The sequence below is a fragment of the Mytilus edulis genome, chromosome 9, assembly GCF_963676685.1.
Source record: "Mytilus edulis chromosome 9, xbMytEdul2.2, whole genome shotgun sequence".
In the NCBI taxonomy this organism is placed as follows: Eukaryota; Metazoa; Mollusca; class Bivalvia; order Mytilida; family Mytilidae; genus Mytilus; species Mytilus edulis.
The window spans coordinates 59890221-59911957 of NC_092352.1; the positions used below are offsets into that span (position 1 = coordinate 59890221).

A 21737-nucleotide genomic window follows, 5' to 3' on the forward strand; every position below is an offset into this window, starting at 1 on the left:
TTTACTTATTTAACTGCAAATTGTAGGATTGGTAACAACGATACGATATCCAGAACAAAAAACATTAAACATCTCATGTTGGAATACTTCACAGATACAAATACAGAACATTGATGTACATGAAGAGGAAACACCTTGTCGTCAAAAACCATGTGTGTTAAATTATAATGATAAACAGACTATAGAAGACAATTGTAATGGTGAAAATTCCTGTCTGGTGGATAACAACTTTACATCAGCCTGTTTACGGGAGTTTAGATACATAAATCTATCTTATACTTGTAAACCCGGTATACATTACTATCAAACCTTTGTATTTACCTCTTCAAATAGTAATTTACAAATTGCCATAAGATGACGGATATATATATATATGTACATTTATCTGACCTTCTATACATTTTTAGAAATATGATTTGTTTATATCAACCGTCCGGAGATTATGCATATTCAATTGGGTTAGTAGCTTTGTTTTTTTTAAATACATGGTTAATAGTATTGTTACGTCCCTTTGTAAAAACATCACGGTCTTGAGGAAAAATATAAAACGTTTCAACAGACGAAGAAGTTGATGGGAAAAATTTAAATAAATTTATAAAACTGATTTGAAGCTAACAAGTTGTTATTGCTAGCATGTGTTTTTGTCAAGACAAATGGAAGTAGGTTTTTAATATTAGAACAAACTTGATCACATTGATAGGCTGTTATGATAAGATAGTCGGTAATATAAATTTATTCGCATTATTTTACTACTTTGCTGTCTTCCAATATCAAATTTACTATCTCAAAAGATATCGTATTTGGTCACTAACAAACAAAGTAACTAAAAATATGCCATATATATTAAACAACGACAACATAATATATTTAGAATAACCATACATTGTCTCGAAATATCAATGTTATTTGTACAAGGCTTAGAAACAGGTAGAAAGCGAGGCTGTGCCGAGCATTTCTACCTGTTTCGAGCCGAGTACAAATTACCGATTGATATTTCGAGACAATGTATGGTTATTCTTTATATACTGCAACTCTTATAAGTGTTCTAAATGAAGTATTTAGGGTAAAAACCATCATTTTTTAATTTGAAGCGGACGACGTAAAATTTCCGCGAACCTGTATGTTTTATTGACGTCATAAATAAAACTCTACGGAAACGCATTGTCAACGTCATAAACAAGGTGATATACGGTCAGTGACTGTATATCACATATGAATATACAGTCAATGTAATTTGACTGCTCAAATAGGACAGCTGCAGTATATATAACGAATTACAAATGTGTCAAGTTTGGTGATTGGATAACAATACAGAGGTATATATTCAGGGAAATGCTAGCTTATATACGACGTTTTTTATACCCAATTTGGAACATCAACAACGTCATTGTAACGAGCATTATTAAGTGACGTGGTCTTATGAAGTTATGATATACAAAACACTTTTAGAAATTCAGAGGTTCACAGAGGAAAGGAATGACGTTTATCCGTCAATAGTACATTTTAGATTTAAAATAACGCCATTCATACATCAAAAACGAGATTAATGTTTTAAAATGTATTTACACCTTAGCATATGCACGAAAGCATAACTTTCACAAATGAAAGTTAGACGTCAGACACTCAAATCAATGAATGTGTTCGTAGATAGTAGATGTGTTTGTGTTCTGTTAAATTGTTCCTTTTAAAATTGTTATACGATGATGACTGATGTACCCATATTTTGACTATTTTATTGATTGTCTGTTTATTTAACGCATCAATGTAAATATAACGAAATTTGATGAGACTGTCATTAAAGTGAGAGGGTTAGCGCTATAGAACCAGGTTTAATCCACCATTTTCTACATTTGAAAATGCCTGTACCAAGTCAGAAATATGACAGTTGTTGTCCATTCGTTTTTGATACGTTTTGTTATTTGATTTTGCCATGTGTTTATGGACTTTCCGAATTGATTTTCCTCTAAGCTCAGTATTTTTGGGATTTTACTTTTCACAGCAAATTGCAAAATTCCTTGTGTATTAGCTATTGGAAATATACATGTATAAAACTTGACATAAGGGTATCTGCAAATTTATGTGGTAAAAGAAAGTCGTGCATGTCTAAGTCATCTCCTGTATGAACAGAAATGTATGTGTATAATGAGTGGCAACATAATTCATCCAGAAATGTATTGTTTAAAGTTACTTCATATATTGAGTATCTGTTTATATAGACATCCTTATCAATGTTAGTATAATCGTTGTCCTAAACTGTTTTTTATTCATAGAAATTATTTGTACTTTTAAAACGCCATTAGATTTCTCAACACATAAGTGCAAATGACGACACTGATGTTAAAATGGTCGTCTCTATATTTTAAGTATCATATATATTTCACAGCACAAATGTATGACAGTCATAAAAGCATACTTGAAATATCGGAGAGGGTATAAGTATTTAATGTGATAATGCTTAATATATTCGTTTTAGTATATGATCTTCAGTGAAGGGAGGCTTTCTTATTTTTGTTCAATACCACTTGTAATTACATTATATACAACTGAATGTAACATTTAACTCATTTTAGAAAACTGGACAACTGTAAGTACTTTTGAGAAAGATTTTGGAGATTGGAAGGACGTGTCAACAGAAAATTCCGAATGGCAACGTGACACCCAGGTGTTTGATCATACCCCGCAAGGTTCAGATATAGATTTTTTATTTTGAATAGAATACATAATTAATATTTCCACATAGAAATAAAAAATAGATTTTGTATAAAATGCATGTAAATTACTTTCGATCGCATAACATGTTGTTAGTATCCTATATTGTGTAAGCAAGAATGCCATGAAAGATACCATCTCTACAATATCTTCTCTACAATCAAATACAACATTTTCCTACTTTATGCTGACATAATTTGCCTGTCATTAGATTTCTGAATGTTTATAAAAACTATAGAATAAAAGATATGATTAAAACATTTAATCACCAAAATGTTGTGAAATAGTTGCTACATGCATATATATATATATATATATATATATATATATATATATATATATAAACAAGTCTAAATTGAAAACTATGTTCAAACCTATGATTGACTTGGATAAAAACAGCAATTTTTAAGGTGTGCATGTAAAACAAATTTCGTTGTAGAAGGGTCTCAATACAGCACAAACAACATTTTCCAAAAGACCGAAAAAGTGAAAAATTATATTTAAACAAAACGCATTTGACTAACCGGTCGAACAATTGATTTTCTATAACCCTGCTGACTGCCATTGGCGATTGCCAAATAAAAATGATCACAAGATGTAACAAAATGGATCTAATTATAAATTTAATACTAAACAGAAAACAATAAACTTGTGGCCAAGATGTTATGCCACAAACATGAGGTGTCAATACTTTTAGTACACCAGATCCGGATTTCGACAATAAATGTCTCTTCAGTGATTTTAGGGATCGAAGCGGTATTTGGAAGGCCATATAATTTACCCTCAATTTTAGACAGACTCTTGATTTTTTTTATATATATATTGTTTATTTCAGATGATAAAGGTTATAGCATAAGAGCGGTATCTTGGTCCGGTAAAGCTGGCATAGCACGTATTACTACAAGTACTGAATTCATTGAACCAATATGTTTGTCACTTTGGTACCAATTTTATGCCAATTCGTATGACTGTAATTTGAGTATATACAAGATTACTGACGAAAATCAGACATTACTCTTTACTGTGGATGGTAATTCTTCATTGTATAATACATGGATCAACATATTGGTAGATGCATATGGAAAAGATCAGTTTACGATAGCATTGGAAGCTGACTTTAAACAGTTTAATTCAACAGCAGTACGTCTTATTTTCATAGATGACACATCGATAGCGTATATACCTTGTAAAAGTAAGTGTGAAGTAGAATAACATCGATAAAAACAAAACGGAAAACGCTTGGAGTTCCATACCTGAAATTGAATTTCGACATAAAAAGAATAGATTTGAGCATTCCTCAGACTTCTTTTTTTTTACAATAATAGTGTGAAAAGTATAATACAGTATTCAAATGTTTATGTTTTTCTTTCTTCAGTTCCATTAATATGGAAAATGTTATAAAATGTAAATAACAATTAAATTACAAATTTTCGATACAAGAATGAGTGCATATGAAAACCTTCATTTCTTTATGGGGATGTAAAATATATAGTCAAAATACTCCAGATTGTTACTAAATAAATTTACAGGATGCAAAAATAATCCTAGCATTTAATGTAAGCTAATACTATGGTAAACAGTAAAGTTAAGTCTCGACGTTACAGTTATCCTTAATTTACCTTTAACGGACTATTATCTTTATATAGCTAACTGTCATGGAATATACGTGTATCATATTACCATGCATGCTCCATCTGTCAAAGGACTAGCCCAGCATTGTTCTCTTTGTATTGCATAACAGAATGCGATCAATCATTAGATGGTTCTATATCAAATAATTAACCGTGTACACCACAAATGTTTGTAACAAAAAGTATGGAATCTGCGATGACTGAATACTATTTCAATGTATTGATTATTTTGTCTATCTTGTCTTCGTTTTAAAATCTATACACTTTTGTTCATGCATCAGGTTTAGATAGTTGAAATGCAAGGATATCTTATAAGCCGGTTAGTAAGTTACGTGATCAGAAATAGTTATTTACTATATCATGTCTATGGTACGACACCTTTTCACTCAAGCTATTAATTATAACGTAATTCATAATAAATGGAACAACACGAATTGCTTACCGTTGTAGAGAACATGAATTAATTAGTGTTTTTAGTTGGGCGTGTATTGCTATACTCTTTGGTTTTTCTGTTTAATATTGTGTTGATAAACATGACACCAGTATTAACAGTTAATTATTTTATTGGCACTCATACAACATTGCTTTATTTTTTTATTATAACAAAAATGTGTAAAAGTTTTAAACGTGTTTGTCATCTGCCATTATAGTCAATATGTAGGCTTTATAGATATATTCCTGGTTTGTTAAAAAAAAACTGTTTGCATCTTCAACTAGTAATTACACAAGGGAATCGAAATAGTAGTTACAATATGAATAATACTGATGAAAATCTCCATTCAATCAAAACCCAATGAGTGACTGAAAAAAAATGATTGATATTAGTTTGATGTTTTGAATGCAAGTAAAATATTATTTGGAACTGGGGTATCTTAATATGTGTCTGTAAAAGCAGGCGTTTACTGCAACATAGTTTTAACTGTCTTATCTTATTTCACAAAAAGGTAGAAAATGTATTTACACTTGGCCACTACAAATGGTAACAAATTTTTAACCCATTGCGTTGTTTGGAGATATCAACATGCTAACACTAACGAAACGCTTATAAAACTAAATGCGTATGAAATATTCATAGAGCTTATGTTCATCTTTTATGGAATACCTATAGGTGTTCTGCAGTGTGATTGTGTAAGATTGTTGTTTCATTAGTCTTCTAGTCGTTTCTAATCTAGTTACATAATTAGCAATGGTAAATGATAACTTTCAGTTATGGTAAATATAATCTTTGGCCATTTGTAATGTAAAAATATATATTGAACAATACAATGCAAACGAGTGTTATTTTCAAAATGAACAATAATGTTTTGCTCTCGCAAAATCTTCATCTTTATACTTTGTCTTTAAATGTAGGACAACAAGTGCATTCAGCCTGCAACGAATTGAACGAACTCATCGAAATAGAATGTGAAACACAGTACCTTGCCAGTGAGATCAAACTCTTTCTCGAACCTGAAAATCCGACCAGTCATCAGACAAAATGTCTCGCCGAAACTATAAAAAATGAGATACTAGTAAAGAGATTTTGTAAAAACTTGAATAAGACTGACAAATGTAGATTCAGCGTTTTGAATTTTACAAGCGGATTTGAAGATTGTGACGTCTCCAGCAAGAATATTTCTGTTTCGTTTCAGTGCAATAGTAAGTTTTCATATTGTTTTTAGGTGTAAAAAGTATACAATAATTACATTTTGTATTTGAAAATGTTTGAATAAATCGCATAAGTAAGAAAAGTGCGGGGTGGGGGGAAGGGCCATTTTCTTTCTAACATTGTTTGATCCAATGTGAAATGTTCAATATAATGAATTCTAGGTTGAGAAATAAAAAAAAAACCAGAGTACCGATTTCCAAAGTCAAGGGGGCTGGGGACGGTCGATGCATTCCAACAAGGTTAACCCGGACAGATTCTATGCGAACCGGTCCCAAATCAAATTGACTGGTTTTCGTTAATTGCTGTTTCTCCTATTTGTTTTTCGTTTATTGTTGTGTTGTGTTTGTTCCTGTATTGTGTCGTTTCCATACTGTCTCGGAATCTACTTTACCCTCCAGGAGCACCGGTTTAGGATAGATATTGTTTGCTTAGCCTTTAGTTTTTATGTGTGTGTTGTATGCTGTTGATTATCTTTTTTTTTTTTTTTATTTGCCCCATTTAAGGGCATTGTGCTGTCTGGTCTGTGCGTCCGTTCGTTCATCCGTCCGTCTGTCTGTCCCGCTTCAGGTTAAAGTGTTTGGTCAAGGTTAGTTTTTGATGAAGTTGAAATTCTATGAACTTGAAACTAAGTACACATGTTCCTTATGATTTTGTAATGACAAATTAGAGTTTGTACCCAAATTTCACGGTCCACGGACTGACATAGTAAATGATAGTGCGATTGGGACATTCGTTTACTATGGAAACATTCTTCTTTTTTTTTCTTTTTTGCCATTGCGTTGGAATTATGCATCACTTGATAAAATGTGTGGGAAATAAACTCATCTTAGATACATTGATTCAAATTTTATATATACGCCAGACGCGCGTTTCGTCTACAAAAGACTCATCAGTGACGCTCCAATCAAAAATGTTTAAAAGGTCAAATAAAGTACGAAGTTGAAGAGCATTGAAGACCGAAAATACCTAAAGGTTTTGCCAAATACAGCTTATGTAATCTAATCCTGAGGTAGGAAAGCCTTAGTATTTCACAAATTCGAAGTTTTGTTAACAGTTAATTTATAATTATGAACATATCAATGATAAATCAAGTCAACACAGAAGTGCTGACTACTGGGCTGGTGATACTCACGGGGAACTAAATCTCCACCAGCAGTGGCATCGACCCAGTGGTTGCAAATAAACTCATCATAGATACATGGATTCAAATGTTATATATACGCCAGACGCGCGTTTCGTCTACAAAAGACTCATCAGTGACGTTCGAATCAAAAATGTTTAGAAGGTCAAATAAAGTACGAAGTTGAAGAGCATTGAGGACCGAAAATTCCTAAACATTTTGCCAAATACAGCTAAGGTAATTTAATCCCGAGGTAGAAAAGCCTTAGTATTTCAAAAATTCGAAGTTTTATTAACAGTTAATTTATAATTATGAACATATCAATGATAACTCAAGTCAGCACAGAAGTGCTGACTACTGGGCTAGTGATACCCTCGGGGAAATATATCTTCACCAGCAGTGGCATCGACCCAGTGGTTGCGAATAAACTCATCATAGATACATGGATTTAAATGTTATATATACGCCAGACGCGCGTTTCGTCTACAAAAGATCATTTAGTTTAGCTTATAATCACATAATGATTTTCTCTGTGTAGTTCGTAATAATCAAAATAAAGAGACAGTGATCAAAGTAAAATAATGTTTTGTATAAAACCATATTTAAAGAAGTATAGGTGTCTTTCGCCATCTTGAATTGTAAAAAAGCAGATTATGTAAGGTCGAAATTTTTAATCAAGTTAGCAAAGTTTGATGCAGGAATGTAGATAACTGATGTGAATTGTCATTTAAAAGAACAAATGTATAAGATTATAACTTATAAATATAAATATGTTTACATGTGCAGATTATTTTTGCTTGTTTTTTTAATGTTTTAAAGTTGGCAAATTAATGGGAAGTAACTCTGTATTAGTGCATTTTCTGAGGGAATCTACATGACCTTTTGCTATTTTGTATTTAAGCCGGAAAATGTTCGGTAACCCTATCTTTTCTTTTGGTATTCTCAAATCATTTTCTAAATAAAATTGAGAATGGAAATGGGGAATGTGTCAAAGAGGCAACAACCCGACCATAGAAAAAGTAACCAATAGGTCTTCAATGCAGCGAGAAATTCCCGCACCCAGAGGCGTCCTTCATCTGGCCCCTAAACAAATATATATACTAGTTCAGTAATTATGAACGCCATACTAAACTTCAAATTATACACAAGAAACCAAAAGTAAAAATAATACAAGACCAACAAAAGCCAGAGGCTCCTGACTTGGCCCAGGCGGCGGGGTAAAACATGTTTATGAGATCTCAACCCTCTCCCTATACCTCTAGCCAATGCAGAAAAGTAAACGCATAACAATACGCACATTAAAATTCATTTCAAAAGAAGTCCTAGTCTGGTGTCAGAAAATGTAACACTGAAAAGAAAATAAACAAAGTGACAATAATACATAACTAACATGCCAGCTCCAGACTTCAATTAAACTGTAAACTGATTGAAAGATTATATCTTCATTATATGAATATCAGGCACAATCTAAAAGCTATATTCTTGTGTTATATTTTACAATTTCATCATTTAGTTTAGCTTATAATCACAAAATGATTTTCTCTGTGTAATCCATACAAAGTGTGTCATTTTGTCTCAACCTGACGCTTTAAAAAATGCGCGATTGCCTATCATTTTATTATATTTTTGAACATATATCAATACATACTACGTTTTGGCGAAGTATGCACAAATTTTGTCATTGTTGGCTCACATCGAACAGCAAGCTATAAAGGACCCAAATATAACTAGTGTAAAACCATTAAAACGGGAAAACCAACGGTCTAATCTATATATAAACGAGAAACGAGAAACACGTTTGAAATACATAAACTGTACATCAGATTAAACATGTTTATAAACATAAATATTAAAATCTTATTTCGAAGCACAATTTTCTAATACAAATCATAAATGTTTACAGACTACATTGTAAATGCACATGACATCTACTAAGAGAATCGTGATATGTGGTACCTGATTTCATTTTAATTTTTTTTATAAGTATTCTTTATATTTTATTCATGTTGCCTATTATTTTCATTTCTGTTTATTTTATTTTAGCAAACTTGTATTCCATATAATTTTTTTATTTATTTTTATTTATTTGTCTATTTTTTTGCTCTGCATATTCAATTTTTTTTTTTTTTTGCACCCCCAGACCCCCCACCCACCCCCCCCCCCCCCCCCCACCTCACCCCTATTTTTCAAACAAAAACCTCAAACTTTGTATATTGAATCTAATTTTACTGTACCTTGAAGAGAAATAAAGGGTTGTTCAGTATGAATTACGTTTGTTTTACATATGTTAAAATGTATGCAGGTACCCTTTTTAAAGTTTTATTCTGCAAATTGTTTTTTATAAAATATTTTTTTGGCGGCTAAATTGATAGTTCATTGATATGTTTAGACATTTTGTTACTTTTACACTTCCAACAATAGCAAAATCAAAATATATTAAATATTAATACGTTTTGTAACTTTTGGGATGTCTTGTTAAAGGGTCACTAGCTGTCAAATTCATGCTCACCAATTTTAGTCAAATTCTCATATTTGATTTAAAACAATGTAAAACATTCATTCAAACTATTAAAAGTCTGAAATAAACAATTAACAGTATGAGTTCTCTAATATGTTTAATAGAAATGATGATAGTGATTTAAATATATATTAAATATAAATCTATTGTGAAAATGATGTAGATGTTTTATATGATGATATGTTAGATTGTGAAATATCTGTGGAAGAAGTATTTAATGTTTTAAAATGTTCCAAAAATGGTACATCACCTGGATATGACGAAATACCAGTTGAATTGTACAAGAACCAAACTATGTTAAATGCATTAAATAGAGTTTTTAATATTTGTTTTGACTCTGGTAAAGTTCTAGCAATGTGGTCAAAAGGGATTATAACGCCTATTTCAAAAAGCTCAACATCAGATCCGAGGGATCCCTTGTCGTACCGTGGTATAACTTTGGCACCAGTTTCCTACAAACTGTATTGTGGAGTATTGAACTCCCGACTAACATATACATGATATAAGCTTGATGATATTGACTTCCGATGTGACGAGCAAAACGGTTTTAGAAAAGGTCGTAGTACTGTAGACCATTTCAGTACATTGTCTACTATTATAGAAACTAGAAAGCTTCGTAAACAATCAACATATGTGGCATTCATTGACTTCAAAAAAGCTTACGATTGGATGAAAAGAAATTTATTATTTTGTAAATTAAAAACACTTGGTATTAGTTCAAAAATGTTAAAATCACTTTATTCTCTTTATAACAATGTGCAGTCTTGTGTTAAAGTAAATGGTAACTTAACAGATTGGTTTGATGTAAATTGTGGTCTAAAACAAGGGTGTATCCTTTCGCCTTTGTTATTTAATATTGATATTAATGATCTTGTTGATGGGGTAAAGAAATTGAACATAGGTAAAGACATTGAAAATGATAAAGTTAGCATGTTATTATACATGTTGTATGCAGATGATCTTGTTTTTATTATTGAGAATGAGAGTGATGTACAAAAAATATTAGACGTTTTGTATATATGGTGTTGTACTAATAACCTTACTGTTAATTTGAAAAAATCTAAAATAGTACATTTTTGAACACAGTCTGTTTCTAGATAAAAATTTTCATATTTGTTTAATGGTAACAATATTGATATTGTTTACCAATACACTTATTTAGGTTTATTATTTACTGAACATTTAAGCTATGATAATATGGCAAAAGCAGTTGCTAAAGCCGCTAGTAGATCGTTGGGTCTGTTAATATCTAAATGTAAAGCTAATGGTGGTTTTCAATATTGTACATTTACAAAATTATTTCATACACGTGTATGGTCTGTAATAGATTATGGGGCCTCTATATGGGGAACACGTGATTTTTCATGAATAAATAGTATTAAAAATAGAGCCATGCATTTTTTCATGGGTGTAGGAAAATACACGCCTAATATGTATTTGTATGGTGACATGGGCTGGATGCCATGTAAAATCAAACAGTCGACTAGTGTTTTAAAAACTGGACACGTTTTAATAAAATGAATGATGATAGAGTAAATAAAAAAGTGTTTATAAGGGGTAAAACATGTAAAAAAGTAAAAAAAAATGGCATTTTAGAGTAAAAAATAAGTTTAAAGAACTTGATATGGAATATTTGTGCAATGGTGCTATGTTGAACAAGGATTTGATTAAGAATATTGAAAATGTATGTTTTGAAAAATTTAAGGACGAATGGTATGACAAGATTATGTCAGATGATAAAAGTAAATTACGTACATATAGAATGTTCAAAAATGTATATGGCGTAGAAAATTAAAGGAGTGCTTTAGCAAAATTTAGATGTGGTGTAGCACCCATCAGAATTGAAACTGGTCGTTATGAAAATATTGATATTGAAAATAGATTATGTTTTAACTGTACTGAAGGTGAAAAACGTGTTTTGTTAAACTGTCCTGTATATTCAGATATTCGTAATGTTATTTCAAACCATGCTAGTATTGTTGATGATAATTTTTTTACATATGTCTGATAATGAAAAATTTATATTTCTTTTTACAAATAAAAATATGGATTTGGGAAAACTTTTAGAAATTTTGGTTCTCAATGCTCTTCAACTTCGTACTTTATTTGGCCTTTTGAACTTTTTTGGTTTCGAGCGTCACCGATGAGTCTTTTGTAGACGAAACGCGCGTCTGGCGTATATACAAAATTTAGTCCTGGTATCTATGATGAGTTTATTTACTATCACTGGGTCGATGCCACTGCTGATGGAGATTTATTTCCCCGAGGGTATCACCAGTTCAGTAGTCAGCACTTTTTGTGCTGACATGAATTATTATTGATATGGTTATATTTATAAATTAACTGTTTACAAAATTTAGAATTTTTGAAATACTAAGGTTTTTCTACCTCAGGCATAGGTTACCTTAGCTGGATTTGGCAAAACTTTTAGAAATTTTTGTCCTCAATACTCTTCAACTTCGTACTTTATTTGGCCTTTTTAACTTTTTTGGATTCGAGCGTCACTGATGAGTCTTTTGTAGACGAAACGCACGTCTGGCGTATATACAAAATTTAGTCCTGGTATCTATGATGAGTTTATTTATACTGCCAAAATCTGCTATGAAATTTTAATAAAGCGAAAATGTATTTTATATTCATGACAGTTGACTTGTATTTGTATTATAATTTAAGAAAATTGTTTATAGTCTCTCATAGCTCTGTATAGAGTGGCTCTTGTTGTTACTTTGTGTTTTAAAAAGCTGTATATTTTATATGTAACAAGTGGTGAGACTTTAATAGAGTATTTGTCTTGTCTTGGCATCTAAATACGTAGCTTCGTATCGTGTGTAATTAAGTCTGGAGGCCATCTAATTAACTCATCCGATGACCATATAAGCGATGTAAACAAAACTACAGACATAAATAGATCAAGCAAACTCTTGCTGTTGGATTATTCTTTTTTTTTTTTTAATTTTTATTCAACAACAAATTGCACTTTCTGCTGTTAACAATATACCTGACTAGTCCAGCATACAAGTGAAGAGTCCCTGTTGGATTATTCTAGGTCTATTTAATTTCATATTATAGACGAAAATTAAATGTTTATCATCGTTTTTACCTGTAAAAGAAAGAATTTAAGTGGATCGAATCGAACCATGCAGGCTGCTAAAAGCGAATTATTATTTCACTGTTTCCATTTCATTAATGATTGAGCCAAAAGATAATACATTATATTTTTTATATATCTCTTAGCTAGTGCCCCTTTAAAGAAGTAAACCGTAGTACAATAATGAAAAATTAGGGTAAATTGCCTATTCCCTTAATTTTAATATTGATTCACTCGAGCATAGTGCAACTCGATAATTATAATTATTTCTTTTGCAAGTACTGAACTATTTACCTTATAGATATAGTTTCATGTCCGATTACAAACCATTACTGTAGCATGTACATGATGTATCAGCGGTAGATATTTCAAATGCATAAACTTTTTGTGCAAAATATTTTTTAAATCTTACGAATAGTCGCGCTTTTGTAAATACTGTGATGTACAAAACATTTTGCTTCCTTTCAAAACGGATTAGGGTCAAGATATTTAACATCATTTTGAAATTATCGACCACAGCTGTTTTCCGTTCTCATCCTGTGAATCAAAGACATAAGTATTCTGTATCCATTTGATAAATCGTTTCGAGGTCACTACTTGTTAGAAAAAAAACAGCGATTACAAAAAGGGAATTGTCGCATTTTGTAGAATTTGTAAAATTTACTGATATATTCAATACATAATATATATATATATATATTTGTGTATTTTATCTTACCTGAACATTGTGATCAATACATAATATATATATATATATTTGTGTATTTTATCTTACCTGAACATTGTGATGAGTTCGATCTTCAATCTGTAATATTGAATAATAAAATATTGAAGACGCACAACTTTCAAGATTAATAAAACTGTAACAAATAATTATTTGATGATACATATCATTAATGATAAATTCTCCTAAAAAAACGATGGGATTTAAATATATATTTTTTAAAATCCTATGGAAGAAAACATATTATCCTACAGGAATTTGTCACTGTTTTCACTCTAGATACCGAATCAGGTGAGCTACACCAAATAATATTGTATTTTGTTTTACCTACCTTCAGAGGTACATTATTGACAAGTTTGATGATTCTACCGTTAAAAAAAATGGTTCAAATTTGCATTTATAAGAACTTCAAATTATTCCAAGAGATTGATATTTATTTACACATTAATATTTTTATTTTTTTATTTTTAGTAGATATGACAGGAGGATCTTTGAATTCACCCGTGCAATATGATATTATAGGTATGAATTTGTCTTCTTTACAATAAACCAATATTTGCATAAAGAAGTACATGTACATCATTGCTTGTCATATAGTGAAATACGTGACATTTCCGCCTGATACTTCATCGGACACATTTAAAATATGTCCCATGGAATAATTCATTTATAAGCATGTTACGTTGTCAGTTATCAAATCGACGGTCAGTGGTCCTCTATGTGCACTCCGGTCTTCTCCACCAAAAACTGAAAAACTGAACGCCCAAAAAGTAGCTATCAGTACGTGCTGGTAGTGGATTTAAACACCAATCAATCCATAAAAATAGTTTACAATATTTAGGGAGATGTAGAATGGGTATAATATTCCAATGAAAATTAAAAGGATGTCGCAAAAAATCTATAAAAGAAACAACAGTAATGAACCTTGAAGCTTCATGAACCATCTATACATCTATTTTATGTTAAATTTCAGGTACATATGTTTCTCAGTTACAAAATAATCACGTGAATTAAAAATAAAGATACTTATTATATGTGTTGCAGTAAAACTTTAAATGTATAACCTGATACCGGTTTGCATGTGTTCTACTAGATCGCATAAAGCACTATGCCTTTATGAAAAAATATATGTGGGGTTGGGTTTTTTTTTCAGAAGGCGTATCATTCGGGTTGTACCCGTTTTCGCATAATCTCGTTGCGTATGAATGGTGCCTTGACAATTTTATTTTTTTATACATCAATTCATAAATGAATCCAAATCGATATTATAAATACATATATTTTTTTTTGTAGCAATTGCAGCTGGTGTTGGCGGAGGCGTACTTATAATAATCATAGTTGGTGTTGTTATATACCGTGTTAGAAGGTAATGTAAAAGTTTTGCCTTTATTTTATAATATGATTTAAAATTCATATTAAAAATTATTCTACTACCATATGTGTAAAGAAAACTTCCACATGTCTGTCATATAGGTGTAATACCACCATTGATTTTCCCAGAGGTTAATCTTTGTTAAATTTGCGCTTTGCAAAAAAAAATGTGAAGAATTTATCTTTGTTTCAAATAAAGTAATACTTGGCATGAGTAAAGTTTTATCCTGTCCAGTACTATAGAAAAAAATTCACATTACATTTCATTGCATATAAGAAAATAACCATCACTGGAAGTAAACCAATCAAATTTCTCCCCTTATTTTATCTGTGTACAAGGTTTAGTCACCATGTAACCTCAAGATTAAAAAAATATTCTTTAAAAATTCCAAATAAAAAAATAATGGTGCTTCCAAATACCCAAGACATATGTTTATGACACAGAAATATTTTACTGCAATAAAATGTAGGATTAATTACCTACAACTGTCAAATTCAAGGGAATATTTTTTTTCGACCTATTTTCGTGTTTTTTTGTTTGTTTTTTTATTTGGTGGTATTACACCTATATATACATATGATAATAAAGCTATGTTTTAGTTTTCAAAATGAAATAAAAAATTGACTGATTGGGTGGCTGAAATTAAAACTTTAATATATTTAATGAAAAAACACTTTATATTAAGTCCTTTTTTTAGGCTCACCTGGCCAAATGGGCCACGTAAGCTTATCTCATCACTGTCGATAAGTTTATCTCATCACCTTCGTCATTTGTTAACTTTTACAAAAATCTTCTCATCTGAAAATACTGGGCCAAATTTAAGAAAATTTTGCCACGATCATAATTGGGGTATCTTTTTTAAATCGTGTCCGATAACCTCGACTGCCAACCAACATGGCTGCCATGAGTAAAGATAAAACATAAGGGGGTAAAACGCACTTTTTGGCTTAAATCTCTAAAACTTAAGCATTTAGAGTAAATCTGATTTGAAGTATGTTCATCAGGTTTAGATATATCTGCCCTGAAATTATCCGACATATCAGACAACTAGTTGTTGGGTAGCTGCCCCATTAAAAGTAATTTTAAGGAAATTTTGCTGTTTTTGGTTAGTATCTTAAATATTGTAATAGATAGAGATAAACTGAAACCAGCAATACTATTCAGCAAAGATCTACAAATATTTCGATATGACCAAAATTGTCAATTGACCCCTTACAGATTTATTGGCCTTTCAAGTCAATTATATTAACATATTTTGTAAATTTTTATTATCTTTTACAAAAATCCTCTCCACTGAAAATACTGAGACATATTAAACCAAAGCTGTCCGCAATCATCATAAGGGTATCTAGTTTTAATAAAAATCGTCCGGTGATCACCCCTACCAACCAACGTGTCTGACAAGGCTAAACATAGAACATAGGGATCAAATGCAATTTCTTGGCTTATATCTCTGAAACAAAAGCAAAAGTATAATGGTTCCATTTTTCATGCATATGTAACAAGAATATCAGGTGAGCGACACAGGCTCATTGAAGCCTGTAGTTTGTCTTCTGGTCAGTTTTTAGAAGATTTACAATGTTTAGCAAAAAATTTAAAACGACCAGTAATTTCGACGTTATCGTTTAACGTTGCTTTTCATTGGTAATCCCTGAAAATACTTTTAAATGTAGATGTGTGGAAGTTGTCAACACTTAAAACATTGCCATTCATTGTTTTACATAAAACTAATTAAATATTAATGTTATGAAGACGGAGAAGGCATACGTTTATGAAGGGAGAATACTCAACAATTTCTGCAATGAACATCATGCAAGCGAAGATCCTGGTCATTTTAGTACTAAATGAAACTAGTTTGTCCTGAGTGTTCGTGAAATATGTGTCACGGCACTGTGAACAATATGAGAAATAGATCTTTTTTTCTGGGCAAAAACATTCAGTTCAGAACTTATGCCATAGCGTTAAAAAAAAAGCTGACTTAATTACTGAATAATGATTATTTAAATTAATTTTACAGGTCAAAAACTGGTCCTGACAATAGTAACAAAGCGTATGATAAAAATCAATACGACTACGCAAGTCAGCAACATATAACCTCATCAGAATCATCCAATCATAATAGAAACAAACAAAACAATTCAAATTCAAATACACAAAAGCAGGTTCTCGTCTTTCCGAATGGTCAACAGTCAGCTGGTCTTTATAATATGACTGACGATGGCACGTACCATGTATCAAGTAACAGTAAACACCGAGAAAACCAAAATGATATTAACTTATACAGTCATACGTCTAACAATGGAACGTACGATGTTTCTAGGAACAATGAAAAGAGAGAATACCAAAATGATGATAATATATATAGTCAAAAAGCAGACGATGTTTATGATTCTGCAGGTCATCACAAACTACCGGACAGAGGTGAAGAGACCTATGACCATTTTTTTGGACAGCTAACAGAAGATGAATATCATACCACCACGCGAACGTGAACTCACTTTTATTTACCGCCATGTTTATTTTCGCGTACTAAAGACAGTCAATATATTCTTTCATTGGTTATTACGGTACCTGGTTTGCTGTAATGAGTGTGTAGACAAGTAAACCCATTAAAGTATTTAGATTGACAATATTATCCTCATTTTCTCAGATGTTCAAATAATAAATTTATCAATTGTGACCGTGTATATATATTCCTGTGTTTCGTCATGTGCTTCTTATTCTGTAAGTGTAAAATTCTTATTAAATAAAATAATGTCGCAATATCGCCTTTTTGTTATGATTCGACGGAAAGCAAATTAAACACCATGCAATTAATCAATCAATATAATAAAATCAAATGCATATATATATTCTTCTATAAAAATGTATTTTCATAAACATGTTTTTCTTTGAATAAAATGTTTATAACAACGTGCTGCGATCTTTATTATTTTTATCTTATGTAATGATTAAAACAATAAAAATATATATTGAAAAGAATTCTTTCTGTAAGCATGTTTGAATACTGGTTTCTACAAGGTAAATATTTGTAACTACCCCTCACAAATCTTTCTAATTTTTTTATAAATAAATATTACACATAAATTGAATAATATACTTTACATTCCATTGTATATTATTATTTGTCAATACGAAAATGTATGAAACTTATGTAAATGTTTTTAACTGCCAAAAGCCTTTTATTAAATCAAAACACCAAAAAACATTAAACCATGCGGTACTTTGAGGAGAATAGTATTAACAGATTTCAATTTTGATAATATTTCTGTTCGAGCAATTTAACATTAATTTAACAGTTATTTATATCTTAAATTACCACTTAACAATCCCTCTAACTTCCTCATTCTCTTTTGTACCTTAAACTATTTTTGTGTAGTGAGAGTCACTTTATAATAGTATTTGTATCTTACACCTTGTAAATGTAGTAAACAAGTTTACATATATTATATATGGCTTTCCCTAATTTAACTTAAATTAAACAAATAAAAAAGAAAATGTGGTATGATTGCGAATGAGTCAGCTCTACATAAGAGACATAATCACCCAGACATAAACAACTATAGGTCACCGCACGGCCTTCAACAATGAACTAGGCTCATATCGCATAGTCAGTATAAAAGGCCCCGAAATGACAAATGCAAAACAATTCAAACGAGAAAGCTAACGGCCTAGTTAATGTAAAACATAAACAAACGACAAACACTAAATGGTAGGCTCCTGACTTAGAAGAGGCACATACGTATACAGAATGTGGCCGAGTTAAACATGTAAGCAGGATCCCAACCCTCCTCATACCTGACACAGTGGTGTAACAGTACAGCATAAGAACGACTTATAAAAATCAGTTGAAAAAGATTAAACTCATCAGATGGACACAAATACATCTTACAAACCACAGAGTACACGTGACCGGGTACTTGTATGTATATCCCAACAACAAAAAGACACTGATCTGAGAGTACTCGCAGTTACTGACAGCTAGTTCAAAGACACTTATAACTTATAAAAAAATCATGCGTATAAGACTACATCATCAATCAGTACACACATCCAACATTCACTGGATTTAGTGTAAAGACGTCATAAATAGTCAGAGAAAGATATGACCTGGTGCAATGCCCAGATACAGGTTTCGACAGATTGTTGATCCATGAATGTGTAAATATATATAACAATAATATTTAGTTTGCTTTTAATTTACTGATAACAAAATCAATATTAATACTAATAATAACAATTATAGACCATAGCAAATAAAATTGCAGACCATTCGAAGTGTTGTTGTCAATTTTGAGTATCATAATAATAACAATATTTAATTATCTAATTAAAGAGTTGAATTGGTAACCTTTTAGAGTAAGTTTTTCAAAAGGATCAAAAAGTTTACCATGATCGTTTCTAACATTTCCTTAAAAATGAGGATGTGCTATCCCGTTTGAAATTAGTTTTCCACAGGTACACCAAACTCAAAAACCAAATCATTTTATTTATGGAAGAGTTTAGTAAAGGATTTAAGTAATTTTGGTAGCGAAATCACTGTTTTAAAAATTTACCAGTAATTAATAGATAACGTTCGTTAAAAAAAAATCAAAAACGTCACTACAAAACGGGCATAGCAAACTAGTTGTGATATATAAACACCGTAAGATGGTGTAAAAGGAACATCACCATCCAAAAAGGGAAAATTAACAATATGGAAAGAAAAATCTCCCTTTTTGTAGTAACTTTTAGTGTGGAGTTTCTCATGTAAAACCGAAATATCTAAATCTAGGAAAAGTCAGTTATTGCCGTTTAAATTTGATTTCTTTAAAGTAAGTTCCTTTTGGGTAAATTTCGGCACTATATTTAGAAAAGTCTTGATTATTTAACGAAAAAATATCATCTAGATAACGATAATATTGTTGTATTTATGAATTAAATATAATAAAGATAGGGCTGTACTGAGTTTAGTCATACACTTTGATTCATAACAGTACAAAAACAAGATATATGTTGTGGTTATCCTTCACATTTATTTTTAGATTAAAGGAAATATGGAACATTTATGTGTAGGATTAAGAAAAAAACTAGATACTAAATAAATGTTTAACTTACAAAACAACAGGAAATTATAATCATAGGATGGTCAAGGACAATCATAGGAAAGTTTAACCATTTTACTTTACATTTCATTTCCTACAATCATTAAATGAAAGAATACAGTAAAACATTTTTAAATTATCTCGTTTAATTTTACAGGCTACATTCAACTGTGTTTTTCATACCTGATACTCTTTCATTGATTTTCAATAAAGTGAAACAGAATATAGCGAGTGGGTTTAAAATACGTCAAAAAAGCAAACAACATCCTGTCTTAATATAAACAAGAATGTGTCCATAGTACACGGATGTCCCACTTCCATTATCATTTTCTATGTTCAGTGGACCGTGAAATTGGGATAAAAAAATATAATTTGGCATATAAATTAGATCATAACCTAAGGAACATGTGTACAAAGTTGCAAGTTGATTGGACTTCAACTAAATCAAAAACTACCTTTACCAAAACCTTTAACCTGAAACTTGCACTATCATTTTCTATGTTTAGTGGACCGTGAAATTGGGATCAAAAGTCTAATTGGCAATTAAATTAGAAAGATCATATCATAGGGAACATGTGTACTAAGTTTGAAGTTGATTGGACTTCAACTTCATCAAAAAATACCTCGACCAAAAACTTTAACCTGAACGAACGAATGAACGGACGGACGGACGGAAGGACAGACGGACGCACAGACCAGAAAACATAATGCCCCTCTACTATCGTAGGTGGGGCACAAAAAACGACAAACTAAAAAGCAAAAAAGGTTTTGAAATGATAAGCCGTTCTTGCTCTATTTGTGACACACTCCGTGTAACGGCTTCCGTCAAAATGCTAGCGACACTTGAAAACTGTATGAAAGATTTCGTTTTAAGTTTTTGATTTCTTCTTTCATACTTTTAACGTTAAAAATGTTAATAATGCAGATGAGAAAAATACAATCACTATAACAGTATTACTAAAACAAGACGATGGGTTTTTTTCTGAAAACAAACAATTTCCCTTCTTGTAAAATGCATAAAATATTATGCCAAGTAATTGCTGCTTCTTTGTCGGTTCGAAAACAATTATGTTGACTGAACATGTCTGAAATTTTTTACCATTCAAGATATCAATTCTAGAAGTAGACACCATTGCAGCATTACTTATGATTTTATTTTGTCCGTAGAAGTGAAATACATGTGTTTTTTACTCACGGACAGGTAGTCAAAAGATAGTGTATTATTATCTAATGAACGGGAGATAACTGGATTTGAACTATCATAAATGATGGTTAGATTGCAAATTTTGGAAAGGCAAAATTGAATTGCCAATACTGATGTAACATTTAATTGCCAATATGAATGCAAGATTGGATTTCCAATACGAATTCGAGATTATTTTCATACGAATGTTTATCTATCCCAAAATTATATTTGGTATTTTGGTATATTGTGTGCTTGATATTCATATAACAATGCGTATAATGAAGGCATTATCTGTCAATCAGTTTAATTGAGTTCTGGATCTGACATGTCAGTAACTGCTAGAAGTCCTTTTTTAACTTGTGTATCATTGTTATTTTGTTTAGTTTCTTTTGTTACTTATTCTATCATCGGATTCGGACTTCTTTTAAACTGAGTTTTACTATGCGTATTGCTGTGTGTTTATTTTTTCTACATTGTATAGAGATATAGGGGGAGGGTTGAGATCATTTTTAGTTCATTTATATATTTTGGTGTTCATAGTATGACATCCATTATCACTGAACCAGTACGCTTTTTTGTTTATGAGCCAGCTAAAAAAGGCCTCCGGGTTGGGATTTTCTTGCTGTGTTGAAGACCCATTGGTGGCCTTCGGTTGTT

General features: G+C 31.1%; 1 protein-coding gene across 2 annotated transcripts in view; it reads left to right on the top strand.

Annotated features, from left to right (window-relative positions):
• Window positions 1–17570, top strand: part of LOC139488708 (uncharacterized) — a 58589-nt gene extending 41019 nt beyond the window's left edge. For both annotated transcript variants that reach the window (XM_071274527.1, XM_071274528.1), the window contains 2 exons: window positions 14732–14804; window positions 16828–17570. In XM_071274527.1, coding sequence (XP_071130628.1) covers window positions 14732–14804; window positions 16828–17302 — 548 coding nt within the window. In that variant the 3' untranslated portion in view covers window positions 17303–17570. The remainder of the gene's footprint in view (window positions 1–14731; window positions 14805–16827) is intronic.
• Window positions 17571–21737: the final 4167 nt, after the last annotated feature.